The sequence below is a fragment of the Salvia miltiorrhiza genome, chromosome 8 (assembly GCF_028751815.1).
Source record: "Salvia miltiorrhiza cultivar Shanhuang (shh) chromosome 8, IMPLAD_Smil_shh, whole genome shotgun sequence".
Taxonomy (NCBI): domain Eukaryota; kingdom Viridiplantae; phylum Streptophyta; class Magnoliopsida; order Lamiales; family Lamiaceae; genus Salvia; species Salvia miltiorrhiza.
In genome coordinates this window covers 21,971,935-21,985,774 of record NC_080394.1, presented here as the reverse complement: position 1 = coordinate 21,985,774, position 13,840 = coordinate 21,971,935, and the positions used below count along the sequence as shown (strand labels likewise).

At 39.4% G+C, this 13,840-nt stretch overlaps 2 protein-coding genes across 3 annotated transcripts; one reads left to right on the top strand and one right to left on the bottom strand.

Annotated features, from left to right (window-relative positions):
• Positions 1–2,886: 2,886 nt before the first annotated feature.
• Positions 2,887–9,179, top strand: LOC131001853 (uncharacterized). The gene is made up of 5 exons (XM_057928476.1): positions 2,887–4,105; positions 5,386–5,850; positions 5,937–6,977; positions 7,555–7,711; positions 8,072–9,179. Exons 1-5 carry the CDS (start codon positions 3,059–3,061, stop codon positions 9,043–9,045), a joined length of 3,684 nt encoding a protein of 1,227 aa, XP_057784459.1. The 5' UTR covers positions 2,887–3,058; the 3' UTR covers positions 9,046–9,179.
• Positions 9,180–9,361: 182 nt separating this feature from the next.
• On the bottom strand, positions 9,362–13,508 carry LOC131001854 (calcium-transporting ATPase 2, plasma membrane-type-like). Of its 2 annotated transcripts, XM_057928477.1 has the most exons (7): positions 13,142–13,506; positions 13,018–13,072; positions 10,986–12,943; positions 10,757–10,915; positions 10,510–10,681; positions 10,129–10,430; positions 9,362–10,049 (listed from the first exon to the last, which is right to left on the bottom strand). In XM_057928477.1, exons 1-7 carry the CDS (start codon positions 13,313–13,315, stop codon positions 9,801–9,803), a joined length of 3,069 nt encoding a protein of 1,022 aa, XP_057784460.1. In that variant the 5' UTR covers positions 13,316–13,506; the 3' UTR covers positions 9,362–9,800. The 2 variants fall into 2 exon arrangements, with proteins under 2 accessions (XP_057784460.1, XP_057784461.1); XM_057928478.1 differs by having other exon boundaries at positions 10,986–12,935; positions 13,018–13,508.
• Positions 13,509–13,840: the final 332 nt, after the last annotated feature.

Here is a 13,840-nt window from a genome sequence, read left to right as displayed (position 1 = left end):
CTGACGAATTGAAGAAAGTGCTCGTGTATTGATAGATAGGTAAAAAATTACAAAGTGTGGAGATGTGTCTATTTATAGAAGGAATGACTCAAAGGCCAAAAAGGTAAAATTTATCTAATTCACGTACACAGCATGCAACGTTCGGGTATCTATCCTTTTCACTGAGCATCTTGTTAGTAACTGATTAACCACTTTTGTCGTATATGTTGTAGGGATCTTTGCCAGCATTGACTTCACGTTCTTGACTATGATGCTTCATCTATGATCTCTTATATTCACTGAACATCTTGATAGTAACTGATTAACCAATTTTTGTTTCGGTCATATCTCACTCGTTTGAACTCTGATTTGCAATCCGTTTGCACACACGAACTCATGTTGAGATGATCTATAACTTTTGTTCAAACCATTCTTCCTAATTGAAGTTCAGTATTTCTATAGATTTCACCAAAAGTACAAACAAGTATCATATTTCACAATATAATGTAATTCAAGCACAAACTAACTATCAAATACTCGATTCCCTATAAAATTGACATCTTAAAAACATTAAACACCATAGAAAAGTGAATGTTATCAGTTAGTATGGTAGTAATTAGCAGTGTGCATCGGTTCGGCTTCCAACCCAAAAATATGAATCGAGAAACGAAATGGAAATGTTAGGATCAAATTGACTAACCCAAACTGAAAAATCGTCTCAAAACCAAACCGATAAAACCGACCAGTTTCGATAAAACACTTCTTAACATATAAAATACGAACTAGCCAAAATATATGAAATTTATGTAGAACACGTATGAATTCGCTGTGTAAATGTATGAATTGCAAAAAATAATTTTTTTTGTTACCTACGAGATTCGAACTTGGGACCATGAATTCGTCCAACAAGATGATGAATTAACCGTAGATCTTGATGATCTAATTAAGGGCTGAAAATAGTTCTTATTTTATGAATTCTAAAAGGGTTAATAGTATTTTATGTTCCGAACTTTTAGCGTTTTTTACAAAAATGTCTCAAACTTTCATTTTCTCCTAAAACCCCCGAAATTTCAATTTTTTTTTTCATAAAATGTCCTGCTATACAAAATTCAGTGACAAAAAAATGAATTATATATTCCTGAAAGAAATATGTCGGGGACCGTCATTGTTGAAAAATCAGATTAGAAACCACCATTGTTGAAAACGCGGAAAGTTTAGAGTTTTTTTTATCATCTTTCTGTCATCGAATTTTGTATAACGAGACATTTTGTGGAAAAAACTGAAAGTTCGGGATTTTTTAAGAGAAAATGAAAGTTCGAGACATTTTATGAAAAACGCTGAAAGTTCGGGACATAAAACACTATTAATCCTTTTATAATTCATAAAACACATTTTATGAAAAACGCTGAAAGTCCGGTTGTTGCAGTTTTTACTAATTTGAACAGTTACCAAAATGCCCTTAATTGTAATTAAAATGTAATTTGAACGATTTTTATGGTAATTAAAATCTGGGAGCAGATTTATTTTAAACCGCACGATTCAGTGGTTTTGATGGTCCAGATTTATTCTTTATTCTCTATACATAGGGTATTTCTTTGTTTAACTTGACCATATATATATATATATATATATATATATATATATATATATGGGAGGGCTAAAATAAGTATACTTCTTAAGATATAAAATAAGAATCATTTTCAGCCCTTAGATCATCAAGATCTACAGTTGATTCATCATCCTATTGGATGAATTCATGGTCCTGGGTTCGAATCCCAAAGGTAACATAAATTTATTTTTAGCAATTCATACCTTTATACAACGAATTCATACGTGTTCTACATAAAATTCATACATTTTTCCTAATTTTTATTTCTTATTTTAAGAGGTGCTCTCACGGTAGCCCTTCCCTATATATGTGTGTATATATATATATATATATATATATATTATTGTTTGGATTCGATTACGATCGATAAAAAAATTGTTAAACTGAAATTGAAAATGATCGGGTCTCAATTTCAAGAACCGAACAAACTAATAGGATAAATTCCGAACCGAACTGAAATGAAACCTATTGGTCCGGTCGGTGTTCTTAGTTCGGTAAGGACGATGCACACCCCTAGTAGTGATACATGAGTATCCTTTATCAATGGGTTAGATATACTTGTAAATCCATAACGTTTGTAGAAATTCAGAAATTGCACACGAGCTTTTTTTTTCTCCACTCATGATAAATAACCTATATTTTTTTTCTTCGAATTTTGGTCCGATCGTCGATTTTCTCCAATTTTATTATGACGTGGTCATCAGAAATGACACGTTGGACACACATGATGACCAAATAAAATGGTCAATTGCATATAAATCCAAAACATTTTAACGAAATCAAGAATTGCACTTGAGCTTTTCTTTTCCCTCAGGATACATAAATTTTATTTGTTTTTTCTAATTTTGGTTCGATTGTTGATTTTTGCCAATTTGAATCTGACGTGGCCATTGAGATTGATACTCTAGACATACAAGATGGCCAAATAAAACAATATCGTCCCACTTAAAAGGAATTCCAGTTTTAAAGTATACATTGGGTAATGTTATTGTTCTTAAATTCATAATTAGCTCTAAATTCACGATGAATTCACAACTCGAATGAAGATTAGTTGTGAATTCACAACTCGAATGAAGATTAGTTGTGAATTCAAGTTTTAAAGTGATAGTTCACAATTTGAATATATGTTGGTTGAGAATTCGAGTTTTAAATTAGAATTCGATTTTCAATTTTATTCGATTTTCAAAAATTAAACCAAATCAAATTGAAAAACTAATACGGAGTATTTTTGTAAAATATAAAAAAAATAAAAAAATGAATTATTATAGTATTTCGAATTTCGAATTAGATCGTGTTGAAATCCAGTGACCGCGGAAGCGAAGTTCAAATATTCAAAATGCTCTGGGGTGGTGGGGATGCCGCTAAAGCCAGATTTTCAGATATCCAGTAACAGACGAATTGTGGTACGATCCAAAACCATTTTTCATCCCCTTCATTGGTTTGTGATACTGCAAGCAGCATCCGAAATCAATGGATAAACGACTCCGTTCGTCTCTGCAATCCTCCGCCGAAGAGTTCCTGTCGGCCGCCGCCAAATTACCGCTAAGATCTTCCAAAGCCACCATTAAAAGCTCGATTAACACCTTAATCAAACCCTCGTCAGATCTAATCTCCACTCTCCCCTTCTCTCTCCGCGATTCCATTTCGCGCGCCATTTCTAAATTCAAACATCTCTCCGACTCGACTTTCGCGGCGTCTCCCTTGACGCCTCCGGCGAAGCGTGTCCGAAGATCTGCCAGGAACAAGAAAGACGACGACGGCGAAAATGAGGGACCGTCTACCGCAGAGAAACTCCAGGTTTATGCCTACATCTTGCATCTCTGCGTCTTCCATCCCAATAATGTTTTCTCCGTTTCTGATTTATTGCCCGCCGCACAAGAGCTGCATGATAACTTAATTTTGTTCGAGTCCGACTCGACTTTGCTCTCGGAGATCGCTAATCTATGTGAAGAGTGGTGGAAGGTGGGTTTATTAGGGAAAGAAACCCTAATTTCTCAATCCTTGCCAGTTATTTTGTCGCGCTCTTTGACTTCGAAGAAGAAAGTTGATGTCCACAGAGTGTATAGCCTTCGAGAAGCTTTCTCGTTGTTTGATTTCGAGGACGAGAGTATCGAGGACCTGAAAAATTTGCTGATTCGCTGCGTGATTTCAGATTTGTATTTGAAGACAGAGGATGGTAGGAAATTCATCGCTTTTCTGTTCGGTCTTAGCATGCAGCTCACAAAGGAATTGTGTGCGATGATAAAAACGCAGATCCCATTTGGGCGAAAATCAATCTTAGAGGCGTATGGTGAAATAGTATTTAGAGGATGGAAGACGGTGGAGAGTGAATGCAAGGATGAGATTGAGAATGGGTTTGTACAAGGGTTAGTGGAGGGTGCTATATACGCCAGCTTGCCAGATTTAGCCGCATCGATTAGAAGGATTTTATGGGGCTTTGTTCAACAGAGAACAACCGAGGGAGTAGAGAAACTGATATTTCGTCTGGCAGAGCCAGTAATTTTCCGGTCACTTCAGGTACTGTAGTCTGTTTTGTGATGATAGAAGTTGAATGTGCAACTTATTCAAGGAAATACCTGCTTTTGATTGAATACATCATATCATTCTGTAGTATTTATATAGCCCAATGGCCGTAAATTTCATAATCTATTACAGCTTTGCATATGACTTTTCAAAAGATAGGGACTTTATTAAGTCATGGAAAGAACTTGGGAGCTTTCTCTAACTTGCAAAAGACTGAACAAAGTTCAAGTAACATGATTTGAAGAGAATTCTTCTAGATAAAACATGCCCCTTCTGTTGTCTAGAATTAATAAGTGCTGTATGCCCTGCCTAACTGGTTGCCTGCATAAAACTATACATAGCTATGAGCTTAGAGGCTGTCAACATTTCTTTTATGATTGAAGAAATAAGGGGGGCACTAGGTTAAAAGATTCCATGATCGCAACTGTTTGATTGTTGGGGCGGGGGGCAATGGGAGTTGTAACAAATTGATTTATGAGGGGAGTGTAGTTAATGAAAATGGGATGATAGTTAATGAATTTGGTTTTGAGTCTGAATTATCAAGCATCATCAATGGGATTATTACTCTACCATCGCCATTGCCTAGTTCCATTACCAGCCACCAAGCACCCCGGTAAAAGCTAGTTATGTTGAGTGTTCGCTGGACTTGTCTAACGGTTGTGCTTATTAGGTAACTGAGCTTGAGTTCTTCTGGCAATATGTGAGTGGTTATGAGTTAAATAATAAGCCCTAGATTTAAAAGTCTATGTATGTACTGATATCCTGTTTGGAGTTTTTCTGGTGATCTTCTGATATTGCACCAAAATGCAGGGATATATTAGCAAGAAAATAAACAGAATGGCATCAAACTAGACTTGATTGAGGTGTGTCTGTATGGATGTGAATTAGTCTAGCAGTGCTATACCAATTTTAAGAAGTTCGTTGATAAGCATGTTCTTTCATAAAATTTTATGGAGCTTGAAGTACATTTTTGTTTCTATTTCAAGTATGTTGGCTAATTAACATAATGAAGTAGAAGTTGATCAGTTATGACCTGTGAATGTTTTTATTATCTATCAGTTGAAGTTTTTTTTGTTCCTCTGTTTGTTTATTTTGCATTATCAATATTTGTAGCTATTCCATGAACAAATATATCTTCATCCTTTGACTGAATTGACTGAGATCATGTGAAAAAGAAAAAAAAAACAAAACAAATTTAGGACACAGACATTTATTACTCATGAGGAGCTGCTGCTTACCGTAAAACTTCTGTCACATTATTACTTCTTCTGCAGGTCGCTAATTCAAATGTTCGCCAGAATGCATTGCACTTACTCTTGGACCTGTTTCCTTTAGAAAATCCTGATGCTACTAAGGAGGCTAAAGATACACTACTGGAAAAGCAATTCTTTTTGTTGGAGAAATTACTCTCAGATGAATGTCCAGATGTGAGAGTTGTAGCAGTAGAAGGCAGTTGTCGAACTCTTCACCTGTTTTGGGAAGTTGTTCCTTCACCAGTCATTAAAAAGATGATTACCATAATTTTTGATCACATGATTTATGATGCTTGCACTGAGGTCAGACTCTCCACAGTGAATGGCGTTATATATTTGCTTGGCAATCCTCAGTCTCATGAGGTCCTCAAAGTGCTTTTACCAAAATTAGGGAATTTGATTATGGATTCCACATCAGTAGTACGTGCTGCTGTTGCTGATCTCCTTCTCCGGTTGAACGACATTCGGAATTTTCATTTCCATAAGGTAATAAGCCTTGCAGACTGGACTCACTCATTTTTCTCTGTTTAGGATCCTTCCTTTTTTATTAGTTGTTTGTTCTGCTCTTTCAGGTAGTTCCCCTGGATGTATTGATTTCAGCTCTTGCCAATGACCAACCAGTTATTGCAAGGAAAATCACAAAACTTCTTATACCATCCTATATCCCCTCCAAAGTGACTGAGGAAGAAGCATGTAAGCGTGTTATCACTCTTATCAAAAGGTTCCCTAATGCTGGAGCAAGATTTTGTGAGTTTGTAGCACTGGAAGGAGCTTCTCTGAGATCTCTTATGAGACTTTTTAAGATTTTTATCGGTTTGACTGTCTCATCTGTTAAGCTTAGTGAAGAGCAGATAGAAGGTTTACTTGTTGCAGCCTCTCACCTTTGTACTGTTCTTGCGAAGGATGCATCTCTCCTGGCAGCCCTCAAGGAAGAGTTGTCTGCAAAAAACTTAAAGGCTCTTTTTGCCGTTGCTTCCTCTACACGTGCTCAGTCTTCTGTCTGCAACATTATATCTCTTACATCACCAGATGCTGCATGTGACCTTTTTGGAGACTGCATGGGCTTGATCACAAAATGCAGAGGTTTATTAGATGATACTGAAAGGCAAGCTGACGTGAGGTGTGCCCACAAGATGATCGTATTGAGTGGTTCGTTTGAGGACATGTTTGAAGAACTGGTTGGAATTCTGCAAAGAGCTGCCCACGGTTGTCATGTAAAATTTGGAACAGATTTAGGAGAAGAAAGTATAAAGTCCACAAAAAGAACTAAAAAAAGATCTTCTATGAGAATTTCATCAAAGTCAAAACATGGCAAAGGTAAAAAACCATCTGACACTGGTGAAAACAGATTTTTAGAAGATTATGCTCTTGCTGTTGGGCTTGCATGGCAGATCAAGGACTTGCTTCTGTCTGACATTACAAGGAAAGCACTATTATGTTCTCGAAACTTAGAAAGTGCATACTCAGCGCTGAAGGTCATTTCTGAAGCTAGTATTCTGCATTCTCAGCAGTATGATTATTTAAACACGTATCCTGTTTCTGCATACACAACTCTGACCCTGCATATGTCTCTTCATAACATCAAGACAGATGGAAGTTGGGACTCTACGCAGGCAAGTGATGTTCTCATCCTTCCATTTTTTTTTGCCATTTTTTATGTTTTACTCTGCAATTTTATGAATCACTAGTAAAAGGATATCCTTCCATGGTGGTGGAACATAATCGATATATGGAAAATGTAGAGTCTAAATCCCATTTTATCATCAATCAGCCCCTCCCTTTTAACCTTGATTAACCCTACCTGCAGTCACTCTAATTCATCAATCAGTGCAACCTAAAGTTGCTGAAGGCAGATTGTTTTCTCAATGTGTAGTTGATTTTCTTAAAGAAAAAAGTTGTGTGAAAAGGAAATGCAATTGCTTGGATGCTGAAGCAAGGAGTAGAGATAACATTATTGCAATTCTTGAATATCAAGTATCACCCACTACAGTAATCTCCCTGAATTATTATTTTAGAAATTGAACCTTGGCAGGATATATAAATTTTTCTCAACTTGTTATAATGTTTTCATGGAGACATGCCTAGCATTATTGGAAGCATTTCTCATACTTTAACATGCAGGGAAAACCTGCAGAATCAGATGTGAATATTTAACTTTCTTTTTGCTAATTTTGGCATGTCTCTTACCAGGATAACCCCTCAGATATGACTTTGAGCCATCTACTTCTCTGTGCATATAACCTTTTCAAAGCCAACAATGACAAGAAGTCTGGCAAGTGTCCTTCAGGATCATCACCTCACGCTAGCAAGATACCACCTGAATCCAGTACAAGTACGACTCAAACCGGTATGTTTAGCCTTCCAAGTAAACTTAGTTGTGGCTTGTTCTTCTTTTTTGAGGGTGAGCACTGAAAAGTTACTCCAGATTTATTCATTCTCTGGTGACTCTTAATCATGATAGAGACCATTATGTGAATTGAGATTTCTTTACAACTTGATTGTTTACTGCAATCTTTTATCTAGCTCAAGAATTTTACTCTTCTAGTATGGGAGGTTATTCAACCGAGAAACACCTCTATACACATTGTTGAGATTATTTTATCCCTCGCTGCGTTTAAAAATTGTCATGTTGTTATGTACATTGCTTCTTCCGTTTCTATGATCTCTAAAATGTTTACTAAATTTGTAATTGTTTAATTATTTGTAGGCACCAGCTTGACAAAACAAATAAATATAAATGTGGTGAAGGGGTTAACTTCGATTCTGAAATTCATTATTGATGCAACTGCAATGAATCTTGTTCCTCGCTATCAAGAAAGATGCTTGAGTTTCACCACGGAAAATCTGAGATTCGTCATTACGAATTTGAAGGAATTATCCACAGCTGAGTTGCAGCTCACAGAAGATGATCTGAAACATCTAATTATTTGTCTAAAGAGTTCATTTACATATGGAGCCAAGTTACTTAATGTAGTGCTTAAAGCTGGTGAAGTTTCATCTCTTCAACAAGGAGCTTACAATCTTGTGAATGAACAACTTAATCTCCTAGTTGCAGTTGAAGAGCTTCTTGGATACGGATGTGCTGCTCGCTTTTCCACAGTTGTTGAGCCATGGGTTCCTGATCTGGCTTTAGCTTTGGGATCCTATTGCTTGCTGGAACAGGCGGGGGATGAGGGGTTAAGTTTTGGTTCATCCGAGAATCCCACATTCCATGTCCCTTCTTGGTTTCACAAATTAGCTTGGATTGAGCTTTGTGAACTAAGAAGCACTGGCTCAGGCGAGGAGATTGAGAAAGTTCAGCATCCAAATGACTTTTTAGCATTCAAGAGACTTGTAGAAACGATGTCAAAACTATTCAGCGCGAATGCCAAATTACTAGATGCTGTGGGAGTTACTTTCTTAACTGGTTCACTAAATGCATTACGAAGCAAGAATCTCGATACTGTCTTGGGTGTTCTGCATTTTGTTTGTAGAAAACTAATCAGAGCTGAAGACTGGAAAGAACTCAAGTTGATGTTGGCATCTCTTGAAAAGGTCTACTGCAAATTGGAGACAGAAGCTGACCAGCAAGATATCAGTGAGGATGATAGGCAAAAGTTATACGGTGCCAAGGCATTGCTTGAACCTGTCTGGACATCATTTATTTATGAAGAAAGGAGGCATTCAATGGAGGAAGAATGACACCTCAAGATATTTTGATGGGAAATAATAAACAGGATATGTGACTCAAAATTTATTTAGTTATGATGCTAATGTTCATAATTTCTGATTTCTTAAATTTATTTTCCTATAAATGCATTACTTAATTGGCATAATTGCAAGCCTAAAGGTTTCCTCTCTATTTTGCTTGTCTATATCTGATTTCCTCAATTTTCAGCTCTTCCTGGTTGCACTTTCTTTGCTATATTCAATGCATCAGGTATGAAGACTGAAACTCAAAAAACATTCTGGCTCGTAGTTGTCTTAACTGCAATGTGCAAAATGTGAAACACTGCTCTTTCTGAAAGGTGAAAAAGGCCTTTAGTTATAGCATGATGAACTGATATCTAGCTGTACAGTATGAACTTTGCTTCTAAACAGATTCTATTTGTCCCATCTGTATTTCAAGCGGTACAAGTGTGCACTGTGAACTTTTGAGCATTTTTTGCCGTATGCTAATCTGAATGCAAATTGAGTACATATTATCTTTTCTATGATTGTCTACCTACTTTTGCTTAAGCTATTGGCTGCTTCTGTGAGGGATCTTTATATCCGAGTTGCTTCTGGTCATTTGGGCGTGTATTGTAATATATGCAGCTGATGATTGCAGGATTTGAATCCGTCATGTCTTTTTTTCCTTTGGAATGATATCAATATTACAGGTGACAGCCACATCTTCATGCAACGACTGGTGGCTCAGACAGCAACAGATATTAAGGTATGTTATGCATGATTTACTAAGGTTGGACGGGAACGTGTCTCTTCAAAAAGACAGCAATAGGCATTCCCAAGAATCCAATAAAAATGCTGAAGAACCATTGCATGAATGTGAGAGGCGTGGTGCTTGCAAATGTGCCAAGGTATTGGATGATAATGATCTGGAATAGCACAGTAGAACCTAAAACTAACACGAAGACATAGTTGTCCAGTATGCCTCGGAGCACATCGACTTTCTCCATTTCTCTCGAGTTCACCTCATTGAACAGCTGCAACGTAAACATTAGTTGGAAGCAGCTAATGCAAGTTGGAACAATCATCACAGGGATGATTAACTATGAAGATTACCTGGCAGAAAACAAATGTGTTGAAGATAATCGTGTTTAGCACCAAGTTGGAGTCAACATGGCTATGGAGGAAGAAGAAAGTCTTCCCATGCTTCTGAAGGAACCAGATCACGAGGAACTGATAGATCGACTGTCCTAAGATGTTCCTCCACATGACATTACTAATGAAGTTTCCCTTTCTCCCAACAGGAGGTCTCTTCATCAGTTCGTCGTTAGGAGGCTCAGTTGCAAGTGCAAGTGCACCAAGAGTGTCCATTATCATATTCACCCACAGGAGCTGAACGGCTGTAAGGGGAGCACTTCCTGAAAGTAGCATCGTTTGACTGATGAAGAATTATCTTTGAAAGACTATGTATAAGGAGATATGCAGAATGTTTCTCACCAGTCTGGCAAGCTGAATAGAAGTTGACGGCCAGTGCAACGACATTAACAGTGAGCTGGAACTGCACAAACTTTTGAATGTTTATATAGACTGAGCGCCCCCATTTGGCTACTGTCACGATTGTGGAGAAATTGTCGTCTAGAATTATGACATCGGCACTCTCTTTGGCTACCTGAAATCATTCACAGAACCTGTTTAAAACTCAAATAATGATTGGAATTACAGAAAAGAGTGGGATTCATGTTACCTCAGTCCCAGCAATGCCCATTGCAAGTCCAATATCTGCTTCGTGAAGTGCAGGAGCATCATTCGTGCCATCACCAGTGACAGCCACAACTTCATCAAATGTAGTTCTCAAGTGTTTGACCAATGTATGCTTGTCCATTGGTGAAGAACGAGCCATCACCTAAAACGAAGGATTAGAGCGCTACTTGAGAAACCATGGCACCTCCTACAGAAACAGACTTTTCTTTTACCTGGATTTTGGGAATTAGTTGGTGCAACTCCTCCATACTCAATTCGCGAAAAACTGGACCTTCTATCGCAATGCCATCATCAGTAAGTATCCCACATTCTCTAGCAATAGCTTTGGCAGTATTGATGTTATCTCCGGTAACCATCCTTACACATATACCAGCTGAACGGCACAGTGCAACGGACTCGGGGACTCCAGGGCGCACAGGGTCTTTGATTCCCACGATTCCTATGCAGGTGTATCCCGAGGTTGGAATGTCATCACTAGCAGAGAAACCGTTTTCAAGCTCCAAATAGGCGAGGCACAGCGTCCTAAGAGCCTCGTTTGCAAACTCATCAATTGCTGTCTTCAAATGATTGATGGATGCCTCATCCAGTGGTACAACTTCGCCATCTGAGTTGATGGCCTTGTCGCAGGCAGCCAAGACTATCTCCGAGGCACCTTTCGTATGAGCTCTCAGACCTCCTTCTGGCAGCTCCAGCACCACACCCATTCGCTTCTTTGTGGAGTTAAAGGGCTCCAGTTTCACTACTTTGTGTGGCTGTCTCTGTGCCTGAAAATCCCCTCCTAACGACAGGCCTAACTCGAGAATAGCTGCCTCTGTTGGAGTTCCAAGAATCTTTTGCTTCCCGTCCCTGCTCACCACTACTTCTCCACCTGTATTGTTGAAGATTGATTGAAGCAGAATCTTCAACACAGATTCTGGGAGCTGAGAGCGCATTTCAGAAACACTTGCTTCAATGCTCAAATCCTTGACAACCATGGAGATGCAAGATTTCACCACAGTCATACGGTTGGTTGTTAGAGTCCCTGTTTTGTCACTGCAGATATTGGTGGCTGATCCCATGGTCTCACAAGCAGCAAGGTGGCGCACCAATGCCTTATCGTTCATCATCTTCTTCATGGCGAAGGCAAGGCTCAACGTCACAGCTAGAGGCAGGCCTTCAGGTACTGCTACAACAACAATGGTGACAGCAATAGCAAAATACTCCAACAGTTCAAGAGCATCATCTCCCGACCATATTGTGGTTGTCCCCTCACCCCATTTACGGCTCATCATCTTCTGCACCAGCACAGCAAAGGTCACCACAGCAAACAAGAGCCCCACCTTTCCAATGATGGTTGCCACTCCGTTCAACTTGACCTGCAGCGGCGTCTCATCGTCTCCTCCCTCGCTCAAGGTGGCCATCAGCTTACCCCATTGGGTTCTCATCCCAACTGTGGTCACCAGCATCTTGCAGGACCCGTCTTGAACCTTTGTTCCAGAGAGAAGGAAAGGGCGTTCGAGGCTGATCATGACGGGCTCACTCTCTCCGGTTAAACTGGACTCATCTATCAAAACGGAGAACCCTGAGAGAAAGAGGCCATCGGCAGGGACTTGATCACCAATGGAGAGATGCACGATATCACCGGGCAGGAGTTGGTAGATGGACATCCTCTCCCGGTAGCCGTTTCTGGTGACTTGAACAGAGACCTTCTTCTTCTCCTTGTCCAAATCCTTGAACTGAAGCGACTGCTGGTAGTCACTGGTGGCTGTCACGAACACGACGAGCAAGATGCTGGCGGCAATGCCGATGCCGTCTTGGGCTCCTTTAGGCCATCCTTCAGTTGGTATGCCGACGACGAGGGAGACCAGCGCACAGGCACCAAGGATCATGAGTGTCATGTCGTGAAGAGCCTCCCAAACGAACATCCAGAAACTCTGGGGCTCGCTCTCTTGGAAGGTGTTGGTGCCGTACACCTGGCGCCGGCGGTTGAGGGACTCGCCATCGTCGCTGGGGATGCCCGTGGAGCAGTCAGTGGCGAGCTTGTCGGCAACGCCGGTGACGCCCCCGTGGAGCTTGAGTTTCTTGAGGTCATGGCCCTCCACGATGGATTCCAGCTCTTCTGCACAGATCTGGAAACCGGCATCCTGGACTTGTTGAGGCACGGTGTAATCGTCGTCGCTCGGCTGCATGCCTGAAAAAGTTTAGATCATTCATTCGTCTAAGGTTGGCAGAAAACGAGGAAGAATTGTTAGGAGGAAAACTCACCCTGTAGGAACTGAAATGCGGCTTTCGATACGAGGATTGCCACTCTGAACTTCTCCTGAAATCAAACCAGATAATAAGAGACATGAAGATGGAGAAAATGTCATGTAATTTCAAAGTGGATTACGTGATTGGTTTTGCGCATGGCGGCAGCCTCGTAGCGTTTGGAGAGGATGGCCGTGAATCGGAAGCGGCGCTTGTGGTTCTTCACGACGCCGCAGAGGCCCCTCCACCGCTGCAACACCTCCTCCGGCGCATGCTTGTGCTGCACGTCCCATTTGTCGCTCAATAAACTCTCCATTTTTCTGATTTTGCTTCTCACAGATTAAGCATTCCTCAAAAATGGAAACAAACTTATTCTCTAATTGCTGATCACCGAACAACGGTTTCTCTTTTCTGTTTGAACGTAAAATGCGGCGTATTTCTACATTTATTCCTGCAATAAATACTATATATAACGGAACATCTCATCTCATTCATACAAGTCAAACCTACACTTTTCATGTCTGTTACTTATACGCTATTTTCTTTTCTATCAATATGGGGTAATTACTTCACAATTTTTGTTTATAATCTTACAAATTTTAGAATGTGCCCCGCCAAAAGAAATGGGTGTTGCATCTTTATATTGTATGTTCGTTCGTGTGATGCATGATATATATTGAAATTTAACGATATGTTTAAATAAATAAATACCGGCCGATATGCTAGACCGATCTAAGGTCCCTCGTGTACACTAATTAAGTCTAACATTTGGATAAAACATGATTCAAATTCAATCAAAATAACTATAAGTGTTAAATATGTATCATACATAAATCTTAAA